This window comes from Bubalus kerabau, chromosome 10, assembly GCF_029407905.1.
Source record: "Bubalus kerabau isolate K-KA32 ecotype Philippines breed swamp buffalo chromosome 10, PCC_UOA_SB_1v2, whole genome shotgun sequence".
Taxonomy (NCBI): Eukaryota; Metazoa; Chordata; class Mammalia; order Artiodactyla; family Bovidae; genus Bubalus; species Bubalus kerabau.
In genome coordinates this window covers 66,392,045-66,411,430 of record NC_073633.1, presented here as the reverse complement: position 1 = coordinate 66,411,430, position 19,386 = coordinate 66,392,045, and the positions used below count along the sequence as shown (strand labels likewise).

At 38.1% G+C, this 19,386-nt stretch overlaps 1 protein-coding gene across 10 annotated transcripts in view; it reads right to left on the bottom strand.

Moving 5' to 3' along the window:
* Positions 1-19,386, bottom strand: part of CEP152 (centrosomal protein 152) — a 113,106-nt gene that overhangs the window by 60,979 nt on the left and 32,741 nt on the right. For all 10 annotated transcript variants that reach the window (XM_055538033.1, XM_055538025.1, XM_055538027.1 and 7 more), the window contains exons 10-12: positions 14,097-14,244; positions 12,918-13,009; positions 12,026-12,189 (exon numbers count right to left, since the gene is read on the bottom strand). In XM_055538033.1, the coding sequence (XP_055394008.1) occupies positions 12,026-12,189; positions 12,918-13,009; positions 14,097-14,244 (404 nt within the window). The remainder of the gene's footprint in view (positions 1-12,025; positions 12,190-12,917; positions 13,010-14,096; positions 14,245-19,386) is intronic.

The window sequence follows — 19,386 nt, the reverse complement described above, 5'->3', positions numbered from 1 at the left end:
AGAGCATTTATACTGCTAATGTCTAAATAAAATACAGGAACTTTAAGCTTAAAGGGAAAGCAATTTGAAGCATAAGTGAAAAGGAAGAAGTAAAACTATCTCCATTGGCAGATGATACAATTGTATCTAAAAACCCTTAAATCTAATGGAAAAACTACTATGAAGAGAATTAGAATGCAACAGGTTATAACCTAAAATATAGAAATCATATATACACACAATACTCAGAAGCAATAATGGAAAAGAATATGCCATTCGCTATTGCAAATAAAATATCTAGGCATCAATTTAACAAGAATTTTGCAAAATCTAAATGTGAAAAACTTCAAAACACTCTTAAAAGACAAATAGATTTAAACAAATGAAAAGACATGCTATATTCTTGAATAAGTAAATCCAACATCCTAAAGATATCAGTTCTCCCTGGGTTAATGTATATATGTATATTTAACGTGATCCTAGTGAAAATATTATCAGGATTTTTTTTTTTCCTGGAACAGAACAAGTTAAACATGGAAGTTCACATGGAAATGTAAACGAGCAAGAATAGTCAGAAAAACCCTAACAAGAACAGCAATTCCAGGTAGATGGTAAAACTAAAATATAAAGCAAAGCAATAGAGCTTTCAGAAGGCAGCATAAAAGAATAACTTCATGACCCTGCAGTAAGGAAAGGTTTTTCTTAAAAGGGACTATAAACAGTACTAACCATGAAGATGGAAAAATTTGACTGATGCTTAAGAACTTCCATTCATCAACAGATACATTAAAAGGATAAAAAGACGAGCCCAAGGTGAAAAAAGATATTTGCAATACACATAACCAAAGAGTGCCTATCTAGAACAGATATTAAAAAAACAAAAAACTCCTATAAATCAACAGAACACACGCACACACAAAAAAATCATCTAAAAACTGAGAAGGGACACAAGCAAGTCCTTCTTCACACACACACACACACCCCCCCATACCCAAGCCATCAATAAACACAATAGACATATTTTCTTAAATAGAACTCAATCTCATTAGTAATCTGGGATAATGCAAATAAAAATCACAATAAAATAACACTACACATTAATGACAATATCAAGTGCTACCAAGAAGACAAAGCACAACTACAATTTTCATACACTTCTGGTGGGGAGGTAAATTGGCACAACTAATTTGGAAAAGATTTTGGCATTACCTATTAAAGTTGAAACACATGTACTACAAGAAATTTCACTTCTAAGTATATACCTAACTGAAATGTATGTACATTGCACCAGAAAATAACATTAAGTATCTATTAATGGTAGAAAGGAAAATAAACTGTGGAATATTCATACAAATGAAAGCCACACACACATATATTTACATATGTAAATGAAAGAGCTACAGCGACTGGTAATGTAGCTACCTCTGCTGCTGCTGCTAAGTCCCTTCAGTCGTGTCCGACTCTGTGCGATCCCATAGACAGCAGCCCACCAGGCTGTGCCGTCCCTGGGATTCTCCAGGCAAGAACACTGGAGTGGGTTGCCGTTTCCTTCTCCAATGTAGCTACAGCTACAATGTAATGTAAGTCTCACAAACAAAATGTTGGTGAAAGAAAAATCTAAAGAAAACCTATATCTACAGAACACCCACAGCTAGATTCCATGCTTAATGGAGAACGGCTAAACACTTCCATGTAGAATCAGGAGCAACACAAGGATGTCTACTCTTACCACTTCTGTCAACGCTGTACTAGAGTTTCTAGCTAGAGCAATTAGTCAAGAAAAAGAAATACAAGGCATTGGAAAGAAAGAAATACGTCTATTTTCAGATGACATGATCTTGACTATAAAAGAGCCTAAGGAATTCACTAAAAAACTATTTGAACTAATTAACAAGTTACGCAATGTGGCAGGATACAAGATCAATACATCAGATCAATTGTATTTCTATACACTAGTAGTGAACTGCCTGAAAATAAATTTAAGAAAACAATCCAAGGGATTCCCTAGTGGGTCTAGCGGTTAGGACTCCACGCTTCCATTGCAGGCGGCACAGGTTTGATCCCTGGTTGGGGAACTAAGATCCTCCAAGCTATGTGGTGAGGTCAGAAAAATAAATAAGAGATAAAACAATCCAGCAAAAAGAATAGCCAAGAGAATAAAACACTGCCGTAAGTTTAACAAAAGCATGACCCATACACCAAAAACCACAAAATTATGAACGTGTATGACCAATACACTGAAAGACATAAAAGAAGACCAAAATAAATGGAAAAACACCCAGTGTTCAGGGATCAGGACACAATATTATTAAGATGGCAATATTCCTCCAAATGGTTCTACCGATTCCATACAATCCCTACCACAATCTTGCCTAATTTCTTTGCAGAAATTGACAAACTGATCATAAAATTTATATAGAATTACAAGAGACTCAGATTAGCCAAAGAAATCTTGAAAAGGAAGAACAAAGTTGGAAGAGTCACACTTTTCAATTTCAAAAGTTACTACAAAGATATGGCAATCTAGTGCATAAAGATATATAGCCCAATGAGATAAAATTGAGAGCTCAGAAATAAACACTCACATTCTCTATCAATTCATTTTTTGACAAGCATGCCAAAACAATTTAGTGAAAAATAGTCTTTTCAAAAAATGGTACAAAACAACTGGATATCCACATGCAAAAGAATAAAGTTAGACTCCTACCTCATATCATATGCAAAAAATTAATTCAAAATAGATTTCAAGACATAATATAAGAGATAATACTCTTAGAAGAAAACAGGTATAAAACTTCAGAATCTCAGATTAAAGAATGGTTTCTTAGAAAAGTGCAGGTAACCAAAGGAAAAAAAAATACGTAAATTAGCCTTCATAAAATTGAAGGCTTTCGTGCTTCAAAGCGTGCTATCAAGAAAGAGAAAAGACAGCTCACTCAATAGGAAAAAATATAGGCAAATCATGTATCTGACAAGGGACTTAAATTCAGGATATATAAATAGCTCTTAAAACTAAACAGTAAAAAGACAACCCAATTTTAAAATGGGCAAAAGATGTAATAGACATTTCTCCAAAGAAAATGCACAAATGGCCAATCAACACATGAAAAAATGTTCAACATGATTAGCCATCAAGTAAAAACCACATCATTAGCAAATCACCATGATAAGAAACTATTCCATATCCACCAGGAAACTATAGTTTCTTAAATAAAAAATAACAAGTGCTGATGAAGATATAAAGAAACTGAAACCCTCGTTCATTGCCAGTGACAATGTAAAACAGTGTAGCCACTTCAGAAAACTGACCATTTTTCAAAATGTTAAGCATAAAGTTACCATATAAACCATCTAAAAAAGCTGAAAAACATGTCCACTCAAAATATACAAGCAACTCCTGCAGCTCAATTCCAGAAAAATAAACGACCCAATCAAAAAATGGGCCAAAGAACTAAATAGATATTTCTCCAAAGAAGACATACAGATGGCTAACAAACACATGAAAAGATGCTCAACATCACTCATTATCCGAGAAATGCAAATCAAAACCACTATGAGGTATCATTTCACGCCAGACAGAATGGCTGCGATCCAAAAGTCTACAAGCAATAAATGCTGGAGAGGGTGTGGAGAAAAGGGAACCCTCTTACACTGTTGGTGGGAATGCAAACTAGTACAGCCACTATGGAGAACAGTGTGGAGATTCCTTTAAAAACTGGAAATAGAACTAACTGCCTTATGACCCAGCAATCCCACTGCTGGGCATACACACTGAGGAAACCAGAAGGGAAAGAGACACGTGTACCCCAATGTTCATCGCAGCACTGTTTATAATAGCCAGGACATGGAAGCAACCTAGATGTCCATCAGCAGATGAATGGATAAGAAAGCTGTGGTACATATACACAATGGAGTATTATGCAGCCATTAAAAAGAATACATTTGAATCAGTTCTAATGAGGTAGATGAAACTGGAGACTATTATACAGAGTGAAGTAAGCCAGAAAGAAAAACACCAATACAGTATACTAACGCATATATATGGAATTTAGAAAGATGGTAACGATAACCCTGTATGCGACACAGCAAAAGAGACACAGATGTATAGAACAGTCTTTTGGACTCTGTGGGAGAGGGAGAGGGTGGGATGATTTGAGAGAATGGCATTGAATCATGTATAATATCATGTATGAAACGAATCGCCAGTCCAGGTTCAATGCATGATACTGGATGCTTGGGCTGGTGCACTGGGACGACCCAGAGGGCTGGTATGGGGAGGAAGGTGAGAGGGGGGTTCAGGATGGGGAGCACATGTATACCCATGGTGGATTCATGTTGATGTATGGCAAAACCAACACAATATTGTAAAATAATTAACCTCCAATTAAAATAAATAAATTTATATTTAAAAAACAAAACAACAACAACAAAAAAATTTGCAGCACTATTCGTAATAGCCAAAAAGTAAAATGATCCAAATAAATGTCCATTAGCTGATAAATAAACAAGCAAAATATGCTATATTTGTACAATATTACTTGTTCAGAATATTACTTGGCTATAAAATGGATTGAAGTAGTGATACATGCTACAACATGGATGAACCTTGAAAGCATTATGTGCCAAGTGAAAGGAGCCAATCACAAAAAAAGCCAACCACATATTATATAAATCCATTAAAGTGAAATATACAGAATAGGAAAATCCATAGAGGTAGAAAGAAAACTAGTATTTGCCTGAGCTGCTGGTAAAGAATCCACCTGCAATGCAGAAGATCCCAATTGGATTCCTGAGTAGGGAAGTTCCCCTGGCGAAGGGATTGGTACCCACTCCAATATTCTTGGGCTTCCCTGGTAGATGATAAAGAATCCACCTGCAATGCGGGAGACCTGGGTTCGATCCTTGGGTTGGGAAGATCCCCTGGGGGACAGCATGGCAACCCACTCCAGTATTCTTGCCTGGAGAATCCCCATGGGCAGAGCCAGACAGGCTATGGTCCCTGGGGTCACACAGAGTCGGACACGACTGAGCAACTAAGCACAGCACAGTGAATACAGAGGGGATGACAGGGAATAACTGATAACAAGTATTGGATTTCTTGTGGGGGAAGCTGAAATGTTTTAAAATTAGGTTGCGGTAATAGACAGACAACTCTGGGGATACTAAACGCACTGAACTATGTACACTTCAAATGGGTGAATTTTATGGTCCTGGAAATATAGTTGACCCTTGAACAACGTGAAGAGTTGGGGGCACTGGTCCCCCCTCCACCACCTGTAAAATAAAAATACATGTACTATGTTTATTTTAAAAATCCACATTCAAACCACAGTTCAAACCTATGTTGCTCAAGGGCCAACTGTATATCAAATAAAACTATAGAAAAAAGGAAAAAAGAAAAGCCACCTGATATATAAGTTCCCTCTAAATGAAGGCAAATCTAACATATAGTGTTCAGGCAAGAATAAATAGCTTTTAAAAGATAACAAGAAAACCAAAATAATTTAAGAGTTAAGACAGTAGCAAACTCAACGTTATGACTAGAAAGAGGAATACGGGCTGGCAATGTTTTATTCCTTGATCTTGATCATAGTTCCATGCGAATTCATTTTAAAATCATACATTAAGTTGTACACTTATATTTCATACACTTTTATGTGTTATATTTTACAATTTTAAAACGTTTAAAAAGCAAAGTTATAAAAAGTACTAGAAAAATACCATCACGAAATCAAAAGGGAAAAGTGATGGATCTAACTACATAAAATTTTTAAACAGGAAGTGATAACCTTCAACAATCCCTAGGGTACAAAGAAATAGGTACTATCATGATATGAGTAACAACACCTATCAAAAGCCTCAAACACGCATGCTCTTTGACAAGATTATTCATCCACATCTAAGGAAATAAACCAAAGATGTGAATAAAGACCAGACTACCAGTATGCTTTTAGTTATAATACTGCATTACTTATGTTAAAAAAAAAATTACTTATGTTTAAAAACATACTTATGTTAAAAAAAATTTTTTAAACACTGTATTACTAAAATATAGTTCCAAATATCCACTGATAAGTGTTTACAACAATATTTACTGATATCTAAGGATTTCAGAATGTACCAAGTTAAAAGACACATTTTAAAGTAATATATTCAATAATATTTTATCCTTTAGAAACCTACAAAACAGATAATGTGGCAAGAAGTTATATACCAAAGTGTTAATAGTAGTTTTCTTCCTGGGAGGGGAAGTAAGATTATGGCTGCTTTTAACTGGTATCTTCTAATGTTTCCATAAAAAAGGAGAAAGCTACATTTGAGAAGAAATAAACAGCTGATAGTATGTACCCTTAAAGTGAAGTGATAAAAATGGAACCTCATCTCTGCGGTCTTCCTCCACAAAACCCATTGAGAAAAACTTCAAATTCCAGGAGGGTCTTCCTTCCTAAAAACACTTGACCAGCATTTCTTAAACTGTCAAGGTCATCAAAAACAAGGACAGTCAGGAGGAACCTAGGGAAAAATGACTCCTAAATGTAAGGGGGTATCCTAGATGTGATCTCGAAACAAAAAAGAACACCAGGTAAAAATGAAGGACATATAAATAAACTATGGATGTTCATTAATAATAATTCATCAGTATTAGTTCAAGAGTTGTACCATGCTGTTGTAAAATGTTAATAGGGAAAAATGGATGCAGAGTATGGGGTAATTCTTTGTACTATGTTAATTTTTTTTATAAATCTAAAACTGTTCTAAAAAATTAAAGTCTGTTTCTAAGAAAAAGGAAAAAGAATAGTATCCAGATTAACATAATTTCTCTAATTTTCAGTTTCAGATGATTCCAAATGAGACATTAAATATATACACACATATATATGCATACTGTGTATATACATACATATACACATACAGAAAGAGAAAGAGAAGATGAACAAAATATTAGGGGTTTTTTAATGCTACAAAAGGAGCTCCTGGCAATGTACTACATGTTTATCAGTATACACAACTTTTAAAATATGTATTATAGTGTAAATATGTGTGTATGTGTAGATCTCACCAACCTAAACCACTTCTACTTATATTAAAATATATGAGATAAATATAATTTATATAAGAAATATAAAACATATTGCAATGCATCTTCCAGTGGTATATGACATGGTGAACTAACTTTCAAGCCGATAACAAATTATGCTTCTTTTCTTACTGAACACTGACCACTGAAACAGCACACCATGTACTACTAGAGGGAGCCAAGTCAGAGCGCAGAGAAAGTGCTAGCTAAAATAATTTTCTCTTCTTTTCCAAAAGGGAAAAGTCAGCAGTGGTGACCAGCTCTGTATTAGGCTCACTAGTGAGCCCTGGGGAGGGCGGTTCCCCTCAATCCAAATAAACTGTCCCTGATGAAACCTGCTGAGAAGACCGGAGGGGAAAGGCTTTCCACTTGTTAAATGTTTATTATTTGAGCTTCACAGCCAACTACAATAAGGAAGAAGGGAAGCTGTCTGCAGGCTGCATGCAGATTTAGCTACTCCAATTCCATGAATGTGAAATAGAGCACTGAGGCTAAACCCTTAAGGTTTACTAAGCAGCGGCTTGAGGGAGATGGTAGTTGGGAATAAAAGCTTGGAGCCGCTAAAATTTGGGTCAGTGATTTGAAAGGAGCTCAAGTCAACAAAGAAGTAAAATTCTCAACATTGGCAAAGTGTTGCTTCCTTTTGTTCTAAGAAACATGATTCAGCAGAGAAAAGGTACAAATCTAATCTCTCCTGTACCTCCTCCCACTTTGAACTAAGAATACTTTTACTTTTTCCTCAAAGTGACTGAACAACAACAAAGCTGAATTCTTATCCATTAAAACATTGGTGGGAGGGATAGTAAGTAAATAAGTGTGTGTTCAGTCATGTCCGCCTCGTTGCAACCCCATGGACTGTAGCTCACCTGGGTACTCTGTCCTTGTGATTTTTTCAGGCAAGAATACTGGAATGAGTTGCCATTTCCTCCTCCAGGGGATCTTCCCAACCCAGGGATCAAACCTGCAACTGTAGCATCTCCTCGTTGGTAGGCAGATTCTTTACCTCCTGAGCCATGTAGCCCATGGTGGGAGGGATGACCGTAAGATAATGTCTTCACTTATCCTGCACTTCACTGAACATATCCTTCCTTAGCCCCAATGACGAACCACCTGTTTTTAGTTATCCCTCACTTTCCTGGTTGAACACTGGCATTCCTTTTGGTATGATAGCCATGTGATATCTAGAGTTTATTATCCACAGGTGAAGGAGGAAACAGACAGAACAGGCTCCATCTTGAAAGCAGGACTCCATCTTGGGCTGGACTGCGGATTTTGAGCTATATGCCCAGTATCTATGGAAACGACATACCAACTGGAAAACCAGACTCCCCCAGATGGAAGAGCCCCAGGGCTCGTACCTAGACCCTCAGTCACCTAAAAGACCCCCAAGTGTCTGTGTAACCGAATGGAATCATAAATTCTATTATGCTTATTAGGGTATGACCACAGGCCTATTGATAATTGTCCACTGTTAACTACCTAGGCCTAAGACATATGAATCACAGGGTTATCTCTGTATCTTTCTTTTCCTTTGTTCAGCCTAGTTTCAGGGAATTTGGGGAGGTGGGTTTGGGCACGTACACTTAGGGTATATAAGGTTTTCACAAGGTCGGGGTCCTTGGCTAAGAGGAGACTCTGCCTGGGGCCCACCAGGGTAATAAACTGCACTCCACTATCTGCGTTGTCCTTCTGAGTGAGTTTGTTTCCTGGAACACGTGGCTACAACCCAGGGATGTGCTTTAAATTACTGTAGGATCTGGGTGATGATTACTAATTAAATAGAAAGGGCAAAGTAAATATATTTTAGTAAAAGTCAAGATGGAATAACTCTACATCAAAGATAAACCTACATATATAAACACACACACATATATACATGTATTATTTACCCAATTCCCAGACTAATTATGGCATAAATTAAAGTTATAAGTTGCAGTGATATCTTTTTTGGCAGAAACTAAATCTTTAATCCTCTTTTTGAAAAAACATAGAAGAATAAAGTTTAGGGCAAACAGGTCTGCTGCTGCTGCTGCTAAGTTGCTTCAGTCGTGTCCGACTCTGTGCGACCCCATAGACGGCAGCCCAACCAGGCTCCCCCGTCCCTGGGATTCTCCAGGCAAGAACACTGGAGTGGGTTGCCATTTCCTTCTCCAATACATGAAAGTGAAAAGTGAAAGTGAAGTGGCTCAGTCGTGTCCGACCCCCAGCGACCCCATGGACTGCAGCCCACCAGGCAATATGAACCAACAGATTTACATGACAGTCAAGTTTTGGGCTGAAGTACTAGTTCTGTGGCTAAGCGTCTGTCTTCTTGGGCTAAGGAGTTCGCTCTTTTGAGCTCCGGTTTTCCCAACTCTAAAATAATATGTCTCCCATGTTTTCCCCAAGATTTAAATGAGGATCAAAGACTTTTTATTAAATGTGTCCTATTAAAAGTTGATTAAGGGGAGGGAGGTTCAAGAGGGAGGGGATATATGTATACATATAGCTGATTCACTTTGTTGTACAGGAGAAACACAACATTGTAAAGAATTATACTCCAAGAAAAAAGATTAATATAAAATCTGATCAATGGTATATTTTAGCCAAGCATCTCTTAAATAATAATAGTAACAGCTACCACTGATTAAATGCCTAATATGTGCTAGAATTTATTACATGAGGCCCTTTATAGTCATTATCTATTTTAAGCCCCCAAGGGATATGCTATACTTTTACCTGATAGAAAAAGCCTGATAAGAAAATAGGCTCAGAAAAGTCAAGAAACTTGCCCAAGGTCAGAAAGTTAGTAATAAACGGCAAAACTATGATTCAAAACAATTCTAGATCTAAAGACTGTGCTCTTTCCACTAGCCCCTGAGAATTAATTCAGCATTAACAGGAAATGAGCCATTCACAGCAGTCAATTTTCCAGATGACTACATTTTAACTTTAAATTTTTATGTAAATCTGTAAAAGCGCATTCATCCTCTTTTGCTTATAATTAACTAACCAAAGCTGAAGGCTTCCTTTGATAACTCAGGATCACAATTGTGGACATTCTGATGTGGGTCAGAACAGGCCTAGATGTATAAAAGCTGCTTACCCTGCTGCTTGGCCACTCTAGCACTGTGGGTTCCTGTCATTCTCTCCTTGCTGAGACTGAGCTGGCCGGCTGAAGTCCTGGCAGCACCTCTCCCACCTCCCCGACCCATTTACTCCATGGTCACTTAGGAAATCAGGTAACTCATGGATAGAGGAGCCGTGGATAGATGAGCCTGGCAGGCTATAGTCCATGGGGTCGCAAACAGTCAGGCACAACTGAAGCGACTTACCATATACCCACATGCACACATGGGGTACCAACAAATCTAAGTCAATATGGCCCTGGGGTATGAGCCCCATGGTGGCTTCTAACAAATATATCACACAATCTAGGTCTGCTGTTTGCTTCTTGGCGTCTGGATTGTAGTTGTGCTCTGTTGAGATGACAGTCCCTAAAGACTGACTTCCAGATAAGTGGAACCTCACTCAACTAACGCAACATTGTGTTCTACAGCATCACCTGACTGAGATCTTAAGTTATTGCATCTCATTTTGTTGTTTTGAAAATGGAATCACAGCACTAAAATAGGTAAGTTCTAAAACTTACTGTGGAACAAACTTTTCAGAGGATTCATATGTTTGTATTTAGTTGCATGATACTTGAAACACACCAGGTACTAAACACTTGGCTAAACACTAATGATGGCAAACTCAGTCTTAAACTATAAATTGGAAGGTGGTGGCTTCATTCAAGAATGTGTTCAAGAAAGGCTTTCCTTAGCCTGAATGCAATCTCTTCCAAATAAGCCTATCTTTCATCTTTATCCCAGGCCAGGAGAAGAAATGGCTAAATGCCCCTTTGTATGTTAAGCACTGCATTTAGCACACAGCACTTAGTGGCTTACAAGTGTGTCTCCCTCTCTTCATCAGACAAAATATAAACTCCCTGTGGGAAAAGAGAGCGTCTCTTTCATCTTCTGTACTCCACTCCCAGAGCCTTGCATAGTCCCTTCCAAATAGCAAATGCTTCAAACTATACATCCTTTCCTGCGTTTATCTTTTAAGTGTTTCATGATATCTAAATGTGCTCCCTCTTCTACCATGACCACTCCCTTCCCCGCTAGGCCCAGCAGGGACAGTGACGCACACCCTTCCATGAGATTCCTATAAATATATGTGTTAAATAAGCAGCATTAAAATATCCGTATTAAGCATAAAAGACAGAATCCCTATTTTAAAAGTAAGGTCACAGGGACTTCCCTGGTGGTCCAGTGGTTAAGAATCCACCTGGTAATGCAGGGGACATGGGTTCGATCCCTGATCAGGGAGGATTCCACATGCTGCAGGGCAACTGAGTCTGGGCACCACAACTACTAAAGCCCGTGTGCCCTATAGTGCCATGCTCCACAACAAGAGAAGCCACCACAATGAGCAGACCATGCGCCGCAACTAGAGAGTAGCCCCGAACGCCACAACTAGAGAAAGCCTGTGCACAGCAACGAAGACCCAGCGTAGCCATAAATAAATACATAAGGTCACAGTAGGGTTCCTAGGGAAAATTAATGCTCATTTTCTCATATACCATTGACAAATGGCTGCTTTCAACACACAGTTTTAACATAATAAAAATAATATGCTCTTGCCTTAAAAAACAGATACATAATATAAGTAGTAGAATTTAACTTGTATATTATAACTAAATTATTTTTACCTTATTGGAACTGACGTGCCTATTGGTATTAAGACAGTACAATAGCAACACTTGAGGTTTCTGTTCATTTTGATTTCTGACATTGGCAGTTCATTAGAAGTTACTAAAATAAACTGTCCTGCACTAAGGAACCCCTGGGCAGTTCATCATTTCATGCCTGGTGCCGCTTGCTTATTATGCACCATCAATATTATTAATGTGAATTCTTCTATAGTAAAGTATTTTCTCCATACCTCTTAACTTGGGATTTTTTCCAGTTGACTTTCTTAATACCCAAATCAACATACGATTCAGTTAGTTCTATATTTAATTCTCCTTCTGAGTCACTTGGAAGTATTCCTAGTTTTGCAGCAGATTCATAGAGAGAAATTTCATCTTTTAGTTCTTTTAATTCTTCCTAAAACACAAAATAATTGAAACCATTTTCATTTTTTATAAGGAATCAGTCATTCTTTCTATTCTTCAAAGTTCATTTTAATGATCAACAGAAGGCAGAAATGCTACTTCAAATACATATTGGCATACATTAAAAATGTAAAGGCCAGCACATATCAAGATTTTCAGGTAAGCTGAATGAACAAATAAAGTGAATGAGAAAGCAGATGTAAACACTTCTCTCACACCTCCCTCACTGACATTCCGTTCTTCACAAAAAGCCTCCCTTGAGCTGAGAAGCTGGCGGCAGCGCATGCTGACTAAGAGTAGTGGACAGAGGAGACTGGTTTAGTCTGCCAGTGGTGAAAAGGCACAAAATACTATACATCTTTCTAGGGAGGGGATACTGAACTCTTCCTCCGGGGGAAACATAACTGGTACTGGAGGAGGATATGAGAAGACTGCAGTTGAACTGTAGGTTTCCCACACCTGTAGATAAACCTAACTCTCGGACACTCCCCAAGATGAAAGGATGTGCCATGTGAAGGAAGGGATGGGTCCCTTGCTCCACAGGTGGGCAGACCTGGGCTTGGGTACCCAGCTGTGTGGGTAAGGTTGTGAAAGACTCCTGGGGGCTGGATTGGAGATGGTCCAGCCACCATATACAGAGAAATCCAAGGTTCAAAAAGGTGAGGTAACCATCGCCTAATTCAGTTATCCAGGAAGTCTCTTCGTAGTGGCAACACTCACTTGCAAAGCCTTGCTCATGTTTTCACTCATAGCGAGTGCCTTTTGTGCTTGCTGCAGCTGGAGCTGGAGCTGAGCCACCTCCTGTACTGAGCCTGTGGGAGAAAGAACCACAGAATACGTCAGATGTAACGGAACAAACTGCCTATGACACACAGAAGAACTTGCATCCACCGAGGCTGCAGCCGGTGGGACTCAGAAAGCATATGTGTGGTGCTGACATTTTCAAGATTTAGTACGGCTGCCCAAAGGTCCTCGAGAAGTTGAAGACATGGGCTACTGTGACCTTGCCATGAATTAAAACAGCCATGTCTACAGACCTTAACAGTAACATTCTAGCTCACAGATCGCCAAAGTGAAAATTCTTTAGAACCCATTTCTACCTTCCAATAAGAAAACCACATCTTGCTCCCTTTAGCTTCTTTCCGAGTGCTTTTATTTCCACCACTCCCACCTCCACAGATATAAGAGGCAAAGTAGGATTGTACCCTTGAAACTCCAGTAACCTAATATTTTAAATGGTTTAAAGGTTCCCATTTAAAAAGGACTTTATTGGGTTTCTTCAGAAGAAAATGAGCATCTAAGAAATGGTTAAGCAAAGTAATGATGGAGTATTAGGCAACTAAAGAAAATCATATTTTCAAAGCCATATTTTCATTACTTACTCAGTAATGCCATGTGCAACAAAGGATACAAAACTGAAATGACCTAAATGGAGTATGATGCGAATTTTGTCCCCATCAAAACACACACATACACACACACACACACATTTAGACAGACTTCAACTTTTGAATAACCCATTCTTCAAACATTGTACCTGTCTGAATTATTCAATTTTTGCACATTCAGCTTTGATTTGTTTTAAAATGCACTAGGTACAGAAGCAGGGAACTGTCTATACATGTTCATTTGTGAACAACATTAACAGCTATCTCTGCATAGTAGGATTATTGGCTATTTTTATTTTCTACTTTATACTTGTCTGGATTTCCCCAATTATCTAATGGAAAATACACCACATCTTCATAGACATACAGCAGTAACAATGTTCAGAAAAACTGTCACTGATGAACTTTTCTGTTTTTTTCTGGATTTTTACAGTAATTCATGGATCCTACTATGCTCGCTCCACATTTTCTCCTAGCCTTCTGGGGAGCCAGCACCCACACAGACACCCACCTGAGTGCAGCAGGTTGGCGCACTGCTTCTGACTCTCCTCCAGGCTTCTTGTCAATCTGTTAATGATCTCAGTCTTCTCTAATCTGGTTGCTTCTTGATTCCTTTCCAGTTGTTTAACCTGATCTTTCAAATGACAGCAGATATCTTCCTAAACAGAAAAAGCATCCAAGAAGTCCTTTTCATAATCAGTTATTGTATATTAAACTAACAATTATGACCTTACATCATTGAATTTTAAGTCAAATATAAAATCATTACCTGGCAGGATCACCTCTTTTACAAGGTCAAGTGCACAAGTTTGAGTCAGGAGAACAAACTGGTCAGTCACCAACTGCTCAGTCTGTTTTTCATTTAGGTTGAATTTGAATCTGATGGCCTCTAAAGTCTCTCTCTGCTCTATATACCTAAGACACTGTTATTATAAAATTGGATTTTATTCAAGCCAAAGGAAATGTATTACATCCCTATTTGCATTTTACACTCTCAGTATAATTGTGTGTACACACCAGGCAAACCACCTTGAACCACGGACTCTGTGTCCCAAGTCAGCAAGGATACAGACAAAACACATGGAAACTCACTCTATTCTGAAAGCCAAAAAGTAGCTCTCCCTCTTCTGAACTGGTTTTAAACCTGATCTGTTTCTCTCATGTTTTTCCATCTTTTATATGTCTTTTTACTCTTAACAGTCTCTTTGAAGGTGCCTATATAGTGCCTTATACATAGTGAATGCTATAAAAAACATTTGAAAAATGACAAAGAAAAACAGGATAAATGTGTGCATGTGTGTAATTACATGGGGATATATAGAGAATCTAGAGCAGGTATATGATATATTCAAATGTCTACAAAAAGAAACTGTGTTTGGAAGTAATAAGCCATGGGAATCCCAAAGCCAGGTAGAAGAAATCATCATCTTTCTCATTTAAGAAGTGTGACACAGGCTGAATTCCAGGCAAATAGCAGAGCATGTGAGAGGCACAGAAGTAAATCAAGGTAATTGGCTGAAGTTACCCGAAAAAGCCTGAAGAAAATAAATAGTAAGAAGCATATCAAGAAAGGACTTTGAGACAGAGAGAAGGCATTAGGGGACTGATTTTACCGTAATCTAAAGCCTAATAATGCCTTGCAGTAACAAATAGAAAAATACATCACCTCATAGGGATACTAACATTCTCCTTAAGCAGAGCAAAGAGACTCTGAAGATCCCTCTGTTAGCTTAAAAATTCGTGAGCATTTTGTATTCTATTTCATAATGTGTCATGTTTGCTTTAAAGTTTTTCTACCAAATTTTTGAGCAAAATGAAGCTTCTGGAACCTGGTCCATGTTTATTCAACAGTGCAAACCTCTTGGCACACTGCTGTTGATTCCCAGGCCAGTTTGGTTCTAAAGCACCAGAGTAACATGGCAAACACAACGAATGAGCTAATATTCATGACAATGTGAATGTGTGAGCAAGAAGAGGTGGGGAGACAACTCACATTTATGTGCTGGGGAGGTCACAATAGCTTTTACAAGAGACTGAGAACTGGCCCAAAAGAGTTCAAGAAAAGGTAATTATGAAAACTATTACAATGAAGAGACAGACCATGGAAATAATTTGACTATATGCAACAATCTAATTAAAAGTCCCCCAGGTGGCCTGGTGGTTAGGATTCTGGGCTTTCACTGCCAAGACTCTGGTTCAATCCCTGGTCAGGGACCTAAGATCCTCAAAAGCCACATGGCAGAATGCAGGGGGCAGAGGCGGGGGTCTTAGGCAACAATCAACTAAGCCATGCTGTTTCCTGTTGACAAGTTCAGGAAAACAGATTATACTCATAAAACTATGCAGTTTAAACACCAAGAAACAAAACAAAAATAAATGGTTCTATCTTTTCCGCAATTAGCTTGAGTGAGAACACTCAGTTCAAGACTGATAGAGGCAGATGTCTTTGAAGACTGAATGAGAAAACTGCAGTGATAAAGAGATAATAGCTGAACCTACAAGATGAAAGAGAATTGAACAGATTTGTAGTGCACAAAGGAAAAAAAATGGGAATTAAGCCACATGCACACAGGTCTGCTGGAGTCTCTCAGTCAATAGGAAGTGCTTAAATACATATAAAAGATTAGAAGATAGATCAGCTGAAGGTCATAACATAGAAACTAAAGTCCATGACTTCAACAGAAGCTGAAGATTTCAAGAAGACCAGAACGAAGAAAGACTTAAACCACCGAGGAGCTAATCAGAGATGTCAACTGGTATCAGGAAAAAGTAGAAGTCAGCTCGGACACCTGAAAAGAGATCTCAGGATATGACACTTCTGTGAATGGAAGAGAAAGGAGACACCTGGGAGGAAAGCACCTCAAAGATAGCATGCTATAAGCATTCTGTCAGTGAAGGAACATTATGAGCTGCAAGAGCTCATTTCTTCTCATCTTCTCTGTCTCACACGCACACACACACACACACACAAAACCCAAGAGTAACTCAGCCAAAATAACAAGAACTGCTACATGTTGAGTGTGTGTACAATCCTTTCTACCAGAAAAGCTGATGACTTAAGGAAAATATTAAATTAGTAATACAATTTTACATGCCATGTATTTCTCAATATACATGAGTTACACAAAAATTAAAACACATACAAACACAATTATACGATGGATTGCTACTCCTCCCATCACGTGGAATTAGGTAGCTTCTGCATTGAGTTTTGTCTTTCAAAATAGATTTAAATCTATGTAAACTTTGTTTACATCCTGATGTTTAGATGCTTCAGTAAAAGTTTGCTGAACAAATGAAATAATATGATTATTTTACAAGTATAGTCCTTTCCCTTCAAGAGCAAGTTTTTCACAAAGCAGTGATTTTCAAATTTTTGCAAGGGGGAGGCCTGAACCTCTTGAAAAACCTGAATAAGCTCATGGGTCTGCTCAAAGAAAACTGCATATCCTGACACCCAAGAGAAAATCACACTCACAATTTCAGAGATTCATGAGCCCCCTGGAGCCTAGTCATGGACTGCTTTAGGAGATGCCAGGTTAACAATCTCTGTCACTCACAAATCATACAATGTGTGATCATCTACTCAGGTAACACTGGCATGTACTCAGCTACACAGCTGTGTGACTATGTGAGAGCCACTGAGAACCCAGACATTAGCAAACTTGTTCATCTGCTACATCAACTAGTTATTTCCATGCTACTCTTTCTCAAGAGTTGTTTTATTCTTCTTTGTAACCTGCTGAGTGGAGTGGAGCAGGAAAAGACATCAAAAAGGGAAAGATTTTGCTCCTCTTCAATAACTTTTATATTAAAAAAAAAAAAAAAAAGAGGACAAGGGGCAGTATGTATGTATGGTTACCAGTTATGGTAAGAAAATCTAAATTGCCCGTCTCTATAGAACACACTCATGCATCTTCCTGATTACAGGCAGCCAACTCCCTGGCTCTTGGCTGATCTTTACAGCACCTTTTCCAATTAGGACTCTCAGCTTGGATTCTGAGATAATATGAACTGACCTTTTATTAAAAATACTGCTGAGCCAAATGATAGCAAATGGACAGCATGAAAGGGATACCAAAAAAAAAAAAAAGCATTCCCAGAAAGAAAAAAACACTAGGCACTTTGGAATCACCACTTTGCAAAGCAGTTATGGAACAATACGCAGAAGCGAACATCAGTGCTATGCTCTGCTCAGCTTTAAACAAAAGAAGAAAGGAAAGTCACTGACAGAATGTAACAGCAGACAAGACTTTAATCAACACCCTCAATATATGGTTCAGGGATCCGAAGCCCAGGCAGCACAGAACGAAGACGCTGTGCTGTGTTCTAGTCTAGGATTCTTCGGCTGAGGGGTTGGAAGAAGAGAGAAAAGTGAATGGAACAAGTACAGGGGTTGAAACACACTAGGAACTGCTCCCAGGCTGCCCCTGTGTAAGTGTGCCTAAGTCAGTAGGACAGACCCCCAAACCAACGTGGAAAAGACACTGATACCGACTCCTCTCATCATCTGAGGAGGCACCACTCTCCACAGCAGCTTTCACACTGCTACCCAAACAGAGCCATGCTTAATAAAACCATAGCTCAAATTCTATCTGTTTTAATATTACAGAAAGTAGACTTTAATACATTTTCTTTTTTTACCTTTTTTTCTAGACTTCAATAATTTGTCAAAGTCTTTGTCTTTCCCCACCCTCTACTTATCCTTCACACTGATCAAATTCACAGTATTTTTCTACATAAAAAGAATCTTTAAAAAATCTATATGGGAAAATAAATCCAATAAAAATTCATATAAACATGTATAAAAGTAAAATAAAATGAAACGATAGACAATTATTATTGCCAATAATGCAGTGCAGTTTTATAGTACTCTACCTAAATCGTGGAAAAATTTAGAGTCAGCTGTATAATTAAGAAAGAACAACCTAAATCAGTGTGAATTTTAAGTGGGGTGGGATTTTCTAGATCCTCACATCTTAATATTCTTCTCTTCTTTCCTTGGGTTAAATTAATTCTGAAATTACATTGAGAAAGACAATCCCTGAAATTTTATTTATTCAACTGATTATCTGGGGTTTTGGAGCACAAGGAAACCCACTACCTGGGTTACATTTTATTCCTTTTGGGGCAAAGCTAAAATAAAAACTGTGAAACATGCTCAAGTTTCATATCTAAATGATTTCAGATCAGAATCTCTTCCCTATTTATTACACTACTCTCAAAATCAACTCTTCTCCCAAGAATCATTTCTAGAAAATATTTACTGACAAGTTAATAACCAAACACTGGAAAACCCAAGAAAGGTCTTCTCCTGGTTAATCTCCCAGGACAACCACTCGATTTCAGGCCAGCTCCCAGAACACTCCTTCTTTTCAGTTTGGAATCTTCTAAGACATAATAAACCGTGGAAAATTCTGAAAGAGATGGGAATACCAGAGCACCTGACCTGCCTCTTGAGAAACCTATATGCAGGTCAGGAAGCAACAATTAGAACTGGACATGGAATAACATACTGGTTCCAAATAGGTAAAGGAGTACGTCAAGGCTGTGTATTGTCACCCTGTTTATTTAACTTACATGCAGAGTACATCATGAGAAACGCTGGGCTGGATGAAGCACAAGCTGGAATCAAGATTGCCGGGAGAAATATTAATAACCTCAAATATGCAGATGACACCACCCTTATGGCAGAAAGTGAAGAAGAACTAAAGAGCCTCTTGATGAAAGTGAAAGAGGAGAGTGAAAAAGTTGGCTTAAAGCTCAACATTCAGAAAATGAAGATCATGGCATCTGGTCCC